The 10,768-nt window shown below is 35.6% G+C and overlaps 1 protein-coding gene across 2 annotated transcripts; it reads right to left on the reverse strand.

Moving 5' to 3' along the window:
* Nucleotides 1–2,379: 2,379 nt before the first annotated feature.
* Nucleotides 2,380–10,023, reverse strand: rnf41 (ring finger protein 41). Of its 2 annotated transcripts, none has more exons than XM_033969128.2 (7): nt 9,855–10,023; nt 8,829–8,902; nt 8,634–8,749; nt 8,027–8,298; nt 7,553–7,688; nt 7,066–7,169; nt 2,380–6,095 (listed from the first exon to the last, which is right to left on the reverse strand). In XM_033969128.2, the coding sequence occupies exons 3-7, from the start codon at nt 8,721–8,723 to the stop codon at nt 5,741–5,743; spliced, it is 957 nt and encodes a 318-aa protein (XP_033825019.1). In that variant the 5' UTR covers nt 8,724–8,749; nt 8,829–8,902; nt 9,855–10,023; the 3' UTR covers nt 2,380–5,740. The 2 variants fall into 2 exon arrangements, with proteins under 2 accessions (XP_033825019.1, XP_055078951.1); XM_055222976.1 differs by having other exon boundaries at nt 8,634–8,746; nt 9,855–9,977.
* Between the last annotated feature and the right edge of the window lie 745 nt (nt 10,024–10,768).

The raw sequence follows: 10,768 nt of genomic DNA on the forward strand, positions 1-10,768 counted from the left end.
ACTGCAGAAATGCCTACTTTAAAAACAGCCCTACTGCATTAATGGCATATTATCTATTTAACATAAAAACTTTAAACCCACTTCATTTGAACAGGTCACACGCAGGATTATTTTAGGAGCCTAATATATTTGATTTATTTTATTTCTTTATTTTAATTGGGGCAAAGTATTATTATTATTATTATTATTATTATTATTATTATTATTATTATTATTATTATTATTATTATTATTATTATTATTATTGCTATTATTATTATTATTATTATTATTATTATTATTATTATTATTATTATTATTATTGTTATTATTATTATTATTATATTTATTTATTTTAACAAGTGCTCTTATTCTATTTGTCATAGAGATAAATAGTTTTAGTATCAGTTTGTGCCTGGGTATTTATTTTATTTTGAGGTCACAACCCTATTACTTCATACAGATTTTTTTTTATACAACTTTTCCACATGAATGGATACTTCTTAGTTCTAGGTCTAGTATTTTGGACACACCCAAGATCACTATGATGTTACCAGAGCCAAACATTTTTTGTTATTTAAGACTGAACCTACCTGTTATGTTTTGGCTGCAGCCTCATCACACCAGGAACAGACAATGAGCAAAGTGCATGATTTCACATTCCACTGAGAAGGATTAAGGCCACAATGAACTGCAGAGCCCTGAAAACAAGAGCCCTGTCTGGGTCTGTACAGAGGAGAACGGCCCTTGGAACTGACAGAAAGTGGAAAGTTACAGCAATCTGTACTTCAAACAGTGTACTCATTTAAAATCCCATTACAAAAATATATAAGGCTATGTTTCTCAAGTTGTGGAACGCAAGCTCATTCAGGTGACACTTGGACAGCTCTTCAGTTTGTGGGTTTGTCTAATTTAGAGTTCATTTTATTCATGTTTTTGTTCTTTGGATAATTTATTGTTTAGAACTAAGCACCAATGATGTAGATTAGACCTCAAATAGTCCTGTTATAGATCTGGTGGTACTCGGAAAGCCAAATCTTTTTTTTGGGGGGTGTGAAAAGAGCCAGTACTTTAAGGATCTTTCAGCCTGTGAGGTGGTAGCCTATCCATGGGCTTCAGACTGTTGTAATAGCAATCAACTGATCAATTCAAAACAAAATAGTAGCCTATATCTTCTGAATGGTCACCTGTCCTCAAAATGGCACCTTACAGCAGCAAGCTGAAACTCACATATAGTATAGAAAGCTAATAGACCTGATTATTTTGTAAATTTCTACATAAATAGCCTAGTTACTGTAGAGCAGTGGTTCTAGTGGAGCCCCAAGCCCATAGTTTGCAGATATTTGTTTAAATATACTGTTTTACACCAGCCTCAACCATTATTATTTCGAAGTAAATAACAACAACAACAACAACAACAACAACAACAACAACAACAACAACAATAATAATAATAATAATAATAATAATAATAATAATAATAATAATAATAATAATAATAATAATAATAATAATACAATTAAAAAATAAACAAAAAAGTAACATTCTACTGAATAGACTCGGAGTTATTATTGGTGGCCCCGACTTAAATCTAATTATATTGTAAATACTAATATAAGTTGCCTATTTACTGTAGAGCAGTGGTTCCAGTGTGGTTCCCAATGGTTGACTAGACAAAAGGTACAGAAAATTTATTTGTAATATTTATTTTAAAAAAAATCTACAAAACATGTAATTAAAAATAAACAAAAAAAACCACATTATTTTCAGTGGAGTAGAATTAGTTTTGGGGTCCTCATAAAATAGCTGGATCGAGCATAATATTAATTAAATTGTTAAGTAGTGCAAGTTATTGATACTTTGAAGTGACATCACGTTGGGGGTGTTCTGCATGAATCTCTATGGTGGAATGTTCAGCGGTTACCATGGAGACACAATGCACACATTAGCAAACACTGTCAAAAATGTTTTAAGATAATCTGAAAACTCAAAGAAGCAAACAAAATGGATTTAAACAGCACATTTTCAGGAGTCTGTGGTCAGTCCGAGCGTTCATGGTCCTGTTCAGGTTTGATGTTTGACAAATTGAGAGCGACTAACTGAAAAACAGTTGGCTAATGCTAGCCAGCTTGTGACTGTAATTTTATGTGTGATAGACTTATTTGACAGCACAAATCAGCTTATCTGTTATAGTTCCAACCAAGTTAGCTCTTCCTGGTCAGATTATGTTAAAATAAAACTCAAATTAAAGTATAATAGAGCTTCAGACAGAGCAGTGCCTACAGTTAGCATCACACCCCCAAGGAATGCAAAGTATCAATGTAATTTTACAGCAACATTGCAACTGGAAATGTCACGTTAGTTTGTTAATAATCTGTTAAAAAATGTCCACGTCATGTGTTTGATTAACATTTGAGCATTTAATTCCTTCACATAATATTAACAGACACAAAACAAATGAAAACTTTACCTGGAGAGCATCAACAAAGGGCACAATGCAAATTTATTCAATGAATGATTTGAAGGCTTTTAACCAGATGACTACTGTACGTTCTTATCTGGCCATTAGTATACATGAGATATGGTGGAATATTACATCTCTCAAAAGTCATAACAGAAAATGTAAATGCATTTTTCTATAGCCACACTACTATTATGAACAATAAAATTAAACTGTATTAATAATGGTCAATATGTAGCGATGAATCAACTAGGGATGTAAAGATATCCGAATCTCACGGTACGATATTTACTGCGATATTGTAGATAGTTACTTTTTGCTTTTAAAACACTTGCTACAGTAAAACAATGTATTTAAGTAGAGACGGACGGATATATATCAATCTGATATTTGGACCTGCGTATTGACCATCGGCCTCAGCTCCCCTGCCTAGACAGATATTTGGGCTCATCAATTGCTTATAAAGTTTTTTTGTTTTTTTTTTTAAAGAAAGATGAGGGTTGCGAGTGTCTAAAAAATATTTCTACTGAGATTATTTTTCCTTATTATAAATTATGCAGTGCAGTACAAAAATATAGGCAGTATTCATGTTAGTAATTTCAATTTTCAATATATTTACAGGGAAAATGACTAAATTGGTCTCTTTAAACAATCAGCATCAGTATCGGCCATGACAAACACTATTATCGGTCGATCTCTACATTTAAGCAAAGAAGCTTGTAATTTTATGTATTGTGACAGCCCACGACATTATTGTGAGGCTTTTGACAATACGATATTTCAGTATTTCGGTTATTGTTACATCCCTAGAATAAACTGAAATCTTCAACAACAGAAAAACAAATAGACAATCACATTTTTCATCAGCCCCATAGACTTCGAATGCATATTTTAGAGGCATCTTCTATACATCGAACTGTGACAATTTCAAGCATTTAACACGACTTTCCGTAAAAGGCAACACAATAAATACAAACGAATGGCACAGAAGGTTCAGACAATCTAAAAAGAAGCAGGAAGTCGTGTGAAATTTACACAAAAAAATCTCCAACTAAGTAAACTTTTCAGCAGAGTAACACAGGCTGAATTAAAGGTGCACTATGGAACTTTTCTGCTTGGCTCAACAGAGATGTCATGGCTTTTCCTGTAATGTTCCACAGTATTTACTTTAAACAAATATATCCGTACAAACAAGCAGGTAACACAACATTACAGGTCAGCTCTGTGGAGAGGTGACATCAAGAAGGCAGGTTTGACAAGGTATTTTTGAGCAGTAAAATCATCTGTACATGTATAAATGCAAGATTGATAGGTTTGAGATCTCCATGGAGACAAGCAGGTGGCGGCTCTCTTAACAGAAAAGTTACATAGAGCACCTTTTTAAAAGAATCAATCATTTCAAAATCACACTTTACAGCGAGATGAATCTTGAATGTTATAATTCAATATAGTATTTCTATTTACAAGAATGTACACAAGAGGTGACTGTGTTTGTTACGGTCTGCATTCGAAGACGAACTTCCAGATAAGATAATGCACTAAAAACACTGTAAATGGCTGCTTTTAAATTGATCATTATCTATCAGTGTCCATCAGAGTGTCTATAGGTTTGGTTCACGTGACATTCTTCAGAGCCAACAGTTTAGAATTAAGGCAGGGGGCAGAATTCATTACTAAATTATTCAAATGACTGATTGTTGTCATTTGAAATGACTTTGAAGATTCATTCCTGGTGAAGGGTCCGCAGAAACGTCTCAATATCTCTGTTAAGAAAATTATTGTTTTGCCAAGAATGTTCCACAGTATGGCATTAATTCCAATAGAAACAACTGAGAAAAAGTCAAATATACTTCGGCAACAAAAACATAAATGCAAGATATACAAGTTTAAATCCGTACTGTGGGACATTTCAGACAGAGCATTAAAGATCTCCACTGAGACAAGCAGGTGGCAGATCATCCACTAGAAACATTACTTTAAGCAATATTAATTTGGGAAATTGGCTAATCCAATTAACAACAAAAAACATTATGTTTAATATTATTTGGAAATTTGTTTCTCAAAACAGTAAATTATTCATAGTCTTTATAGGCCCCTGCCCTGCATCAGAAATTATTACAGTTTTAATGTTATTTCAACTGTAACTGTATTTCAACTGTGAACAAAACCTATTGTATAAATGTGGTAAGGCATCGGTATAAGGTTGGACTAGCGCCTATGCAGTGTTCCCCTTTAAGATAAGGTGGCCTCCATGGCTGGAAGCATGTTTTAACCTGATTGTAAACTGTAATTCGACAAAAGCTTTCTAAAGAAGTATAGAAACTGTGGTATTCTTCAAAATGCTATTATCATATAGTGTTTTCTGCTCATGTACAGTATAGAATGCAAGTAATGTTAGTTTGAATTGGTTTGTTATTGTTTTGCTCAGGCTTCTCCTCAAGTAAAACATTAGCAGATTTACAGTTATAAAATCACCTCCACATCATGTGCAAAGATCATGTACATCTCGATCTGGGCCTGTCACGATAATTACTATAACAACTTCCGTAAATGATAGAGGGTTAATATTAGAGGTCCATATTTATCATGGGTACTTTTTCTTTGTAGTAGTGAGTGACTTTTTGTTAATTTTCTTTACTATGATAAGATTTGAGATGCAGAGGATCAAAAAATAACTTCTTCCACAAACAAACTACTTAAGTGTTTCATTTCTTCTATTAATTCAATGCTGTTTATTTTTTTTTAACAATATCTTACTTTTATTTTTTGGGGATAATCCTACTTTAGAGATATTAGTGGATTTCAAATTCTAGAAATACTCCCAGATGGGGGCAAGAGCCAGTTTTCCCTATTGATTACATTGTACTTTCCCATGAAATGTCTCACAAATAAATACGAAAATGCTGAACCTGATAATTTCCATTATTTACTAGACCACCAAATTCAGTGTATTACAAGAAAAACCTGCATTTTGACAATATAAATTTTTGGCTGCCCCCCATCTGTATTCAACATTATTGCCCTACAGAATGTTGTGATGTTATTTGAAACCCAGCAATGGTGTCAGTGGCACAATTCTTTTAAATATTATTGTTTATCATTTTCATTTACTTAGCAGTATATCATGCTTCAAAATGTGTTATTGTGACAGGCCTACCATTATTATCGGTATCAAGCTTGTACTGTATATCTCCTTGTGTTTCCATTTCCATTTGAAAACGTCAGATTTGTTCGTCAGTTTTTAATGTTTTTATTACTCTACTCAGGCATCGTCCCCAGAAAACATTTGCAGATTTACAGTTATAAAATCTCCTCCACGCCGAGTGCAAAAATCATGACCAGGCCGGGCTCCAGAATCATATCCTCTCCCATATGTTGGTTTTCACAGGCCATCACCACGACAGCCTGTTTCCCGGGGATACGTTTGGCGACGTAGTTCTCGTAGTAACGCCTGTTCATTTGCCGTGTCTCGAGTGTGGCCAGTCCCTGAGGCCAGTTCCTCTCGTGGGCGTTCTCAATGAGGTCGTTGACGATGGAGAGGGGGCAGCCGCTGTCGATGAGGGAGCGTTTGATGACCGCCTGGAGCACGGCATCTGGAGTCGAGATCATGCCCCCCCAACGAGTGACACGGGCCGGCTGCATGGAGTTCACCCATCTGTGCACAAGACAAACAGCAATGGTTAGGGTGACAAATGCTAAAGGTGCACTATATAACTTTTCTGTTGAAAGCCGGCAACTTGCTTGTCTGAATTGTCTTCATGGAGATTTCTTTACTTGTTTATTAGCATCCCTGTTAGCTGTACCTGAAGGTTAGCTAGTCTTCCTGGGGTCTCTTTAAAATCTGGAACGTTACAAAGTATGGCTTTGAACTTGTCTGTCTCTATGGAGACAAGAAGGTGATGCCATCATGCCAAGTTACATATGTGGAGAGGTGACCTTGCTCACAGTGAGAATGCATGTTTTTCAAAGTTTTTGAGCTATGCAAACACCTGTAATTCATAAATTTTGATGCCAGAGTTTCGAAGATGCAGACCCAAAGCAAGCTAACTAGAGTGCTGTCAGAAGTTCTGTTGCTCAAGTTGGACTTTAATCTGAGTTTTGTTTTAACACAATCTGATCATAAAGGCTTGATTTAGCGGGAAAGGTGAGCCGCTTTTGTGCTGTTAAACAAGTCTCTCTCAAATAAAAATAGAGTTACATCCAAGTTAGTCTGATTCACCCTTTTCTTTTTTTTTTGAAAATCCTAAAAATGACCATGAACATTCGTATTGATCACAGGCTCCTGAATGTGTCATTTAAATCAATTTTGTATTTTTTCTTAAAACTTATTTGGCAGTGTTTGCTAATGAGGGCATTGTGTCACCATGGTAACTGTTGAACATTCCTTCACAGACACACATACTGCCCCCTCCATATCAATTAAAATAAGTAATTGTATTTTGATGATCATTATTGTTATCTGAATATAAAACACATGCCAACAAACAACAAACATCCATAGCAAAGAGAGCTGAATTATTAAATGAATAACAATTTAATCCATATTAGATTTTATTCTGCAAATATTTGTTAGGTCCTTTACTTTATAGTACTTTTTCAAAAATGGTTTAGAAATTTTAACTTACTCCAAAATCTCATTATACTCGATGCTCTCCTCCAGGTTCTGCAGGTTTGGGTTGGCGCTGCGGATCGCTCTCATGTACGCCTTTAACAGCTGAATATCCCGTTTCTTAAAGACAAAATCACCGTTATAACAAATATAAAAACAAAGTAGGTCAATGCAGTTTAGGAGTGAGGACAATTTTTTGAACATAGATAGGACCCAATGAAGACTGGATATTTTGTCCTCTAGAGCAGGTTGTTAAGCAGTCTATACAACTGTAGCATTTGTAATTTAAAATGCAATTCTTATTTTACTGTCTTTGTGGTCCATTTTTGAAGATCTCTTTTGAAGGCACACACTGAAATAAATCCATAAATTTAAACATTCCAGTTCACGTTGTGTTGTTGTTGTAAATGTTTTGATTGCTACAAAAGGAACAAATATTTACTTGGGTGCCATTTCAATAACTAGTTTTACAGGTAATCCATCTTTTTAACAGGATAGCTTACTTGTTCTCCCAGCTGGTGCTTATGTTCTGCCACGGTTTTCTCCAGCTCTGAAATCTTGGTTTGTTGCTGCTGCACGACGCTCCTCAAATGTTTGATACAGTTATGATTGGGGACTTCATCTTTGGGCATTTCAAGACTGAGAGCAGAAAATGAATGAGAAAATTAGGGCAGTAGTCCTTAAGTCACTTAGTTGATTAATCAGTCAATGAAGTCTTAGACTACCAAAATTTGTATTTGTCAACTAAGCGTTTTATTTTCATTATAAGCATTTATATGGCACAACATGCTTTCTTGAATGAAGATGCACATGTCATTCTGATAGAGGGTCAGCCTCCTGCTTTTCTCCATGGAGATAGATATGTTTAATGCAATACTGCGAAACACTCCAGGCAAAGCAATAACATCTTTGTGGAGACAAGCAGGTGGTGAATCCTACAGCAGAAAAGTTGCAGCTTTAAACAGTTTTGCTCCTACCCGCAGCCCTCCTCGCAGGTGACAGGTCGTTTGGGGTTGTGTTCACAGTCTTTGAGGTGAGACTGCAGCTGATCAAGCCGGAGCGTGGCCGTGCAGCCGAAGCTTGCGTTATCACAGTTGATCTGGAGTTTGGAGAGCATGTTTCTCATGATCCTGGGGACTGGCCGGAGGTGAGCGAGGGTCACGACTGTGCGGTCCACCGGGCAAATCTGCTGCTGGGCAAACCACTGAGTGATGCAGGCATTACAGAAGGCATGTTCACAGTGAGGAGCCTAGAACCAAAAAAAAAAAAAAAAATGAAAAAAAAAAGAAAAGTTTATGTTGAATGTAATTGCTGCAGGAAGGAAAATCAACTATAAAAATAAATTATTTTACAATATAATGAAGATATTATGCAAAAAAAAAAAAAAAAAGTAATATTTTCTGAACAAAAAACAATAAATTCACATTTTTTCTTTTTTGATTTATATGTGTTGGGTGTCTTCCCTTACATTAGAACACATTTAAACTTTTAACAGTCTAGTTACTTTATATATGTTTATATTTTGTAATACTACTACGACTGCAATATCCCTCTGCATTGAACAAAGACAAGCAAAAACTTTACCTGGACTGGCTCCTCTAGGACCCCACTACAGATCGGGCACAAGAGGTCTTCATCCACCTCCCCTGTAAATCTGGTGACGTCATACCCCATGGTACATTCCTGGGACCCCCAGCCTCCTGAGAAAAAGGAGTAAGTAAAACAAAAAACTTAGACCACACCCCTATTTCCACAAAATAAACATTTCCAAAAATTTACCTCAGTCACAAATGTCTTTTAAATCTGCCATTCAGCAACAGCAAGTCATTTTCTTCCAAATAAAGAAAGAATTCCTGCAAAATAAAACAGTTAAAGCTGCACTTAAGATTCATGGTGGTGAGCATCCATGGTGAGAGATCAATTATGCCATATACTATGGAATATTTCAAGCAAAATAATAACATCTTCATGAACAGAGGTAGGTGGTACCACCAAGCTCCGTTACAGGTCAGGTTTGTAGAGAGGCAAGCCTGCTATCAGTTTGGGTGCATAATTTTCCTTTGTGCAATAAAAGCACCCATAACAAAATAACATGGAAGGGTTTTAATTCACTTGAAATACTTAAATGATTTTTTGGTCTTTCAATTACAACAAGTGTATACTCAAAATGACATTAAAGTGTAGTTTCAACATTTAACATCCGATTAGAAAAAGACACCTAAAAGGTCTGCATATAAAAATCACATTTGATATCGCCTGACAATGCCTTAGGTTATTTGTGCACAATTATGCGAGATTTAGCACATCATCATACACAACATTAAAAATACGAAATAGATAATTGAAATAGAGGAAACAATAGCTGCCAAGGTCAGCGTCTGATCCAGTTTCTGTGGTTGCAGCCAACACTGGTCAGGAGGCAATGAATAAGTTGTTCTCCTTTGCTCAACATGTCTTGCAAACAAGCTAACCGCCTCATGCTAAATAATGTAGTCGTTTTACGCAAGGCGGCAAGAACCTTTAACATTTTAGACAGTCAGCATTTAGCAAAGGATAGGACACACCAGGGACTGTGCAAAAACAAATAATCACAAACGCTATTACTTTTGTTTCATGATCATTTGAGATCGTGAGCATTTCAAGGCTAACGTCTGACAATTAGCACTGCCTGCTGTACTATACCAACGGGCTGATTTAGCATAGGAGCTAACCAAGGAAAAACATAACCTCAGGCTTTTTACGCCGAGGTAACATATTTAACAAACACCTGTGATCCAATAATACAACAATCAAGTGAATACTTACAGAAACATTTGGTATAACAGATCCTGGATTGAGTTTTTATGGTGCGATTATCCTTTTTTTCATGTACTTAAGTGTTAGCCACGTCCGAGCTACATCCTCCTACAGTCTGCGTCGCTTGTGATACGGGACGTCGCTCCGGACGTAATGACGTCCCAGAATCTGATAGAGCAGGAGCCTCTTTGGCTTCAACGTTTTTATTTTATTTTTGTCAATGCTAATTTTATATTCTACTCCGAAATATTCTCTTTGTTAGCCTGTTTTCATTGCATATTTTATGTCTCTTATTATATATATTTTATTTTCTTGTAGACATCTCTTATTTCTCTACTTGGCAGAATTTTGACATAGCTTTGTCAAAATAATGCCATAATAGAACGAACGAAATAAGATTCACTACAAGAAATGTGTTATGTTTTATTTTGTGATGTGTCAAACAGAAAAGATAGGAACTCATGATTTGTTTCCTGAAAGTCCCAGAGAACCAGTCTGACTTGTATGAATTCCACTGTAAATTAAAAGTAACCCGATAGCCTATTTACAGACAAGTTGTTGGATGGAATGAATTTAGCAGCTTCAAGGAATATAAAGTGAAAATTAAGTTATTAATTATAAGTTTCTCATAGTTTCAACATATACATATGTAAAGCCATTTCCTTTCAATCACTTCCCACTCTGTATTCTGGATAACAGCCAAAGGTATTTTTGGACAAACGTCAACAATTTACAGAGAGATATTCTGAATTTGCTAGGCAACAAATGCCTTATGATGTCAACAACTACATCCCCAGTTAATTAAATCATGGGATGTCTAAAGTAACACACTGTGTTTGGGACGGCATGGTGGGGGGTGTGGGGTGGGGGTGTAGAAGTGGTCATCACTTCAGACCAGTATGTACAGTTTTTCCTGTCTTTCT

Source organism: Periophthalmus magnuspinnatus, chromosome 7 (assembly GCF_009829125.3).
Source record: "Periophthalmus magnuspinnatus isolate fPerMag1 chromosome 7, fPerMag1.2.pri, whole genome shotgun sequence".
NCBI classification, from domain to species: domain Eukaryota; kingdom Metazoa; phylum Chordata; class Actinopteri; order Gobiiformes; family Gobiidae; genus Periophthalmus; species Periophthalmus magnuspinnatus.

Coding starts and splice junctions, on each gene's coding strand:
- rnf41 (XM_033969128.2), bottom strand. CDS start 8,723: ATGGGGTATGACGTCACCAGATTTACAGGGGAGGTGGATGAAGACCTC. Junction 7,170..7,552: donor AGCACCAGCTGGGAGAACAA/GTAAGCTATCCT, acceptor TTTGTCTTTAAG/AAACGGGATATTCAGCTGTT. Junction 6,096..7,065: donor GAGTATAATGAGATTTTGGA/GTAAGTTAAAAT, acceptor TCTTGTGCACAG/ATGGGTGAACTCCATGCAGC.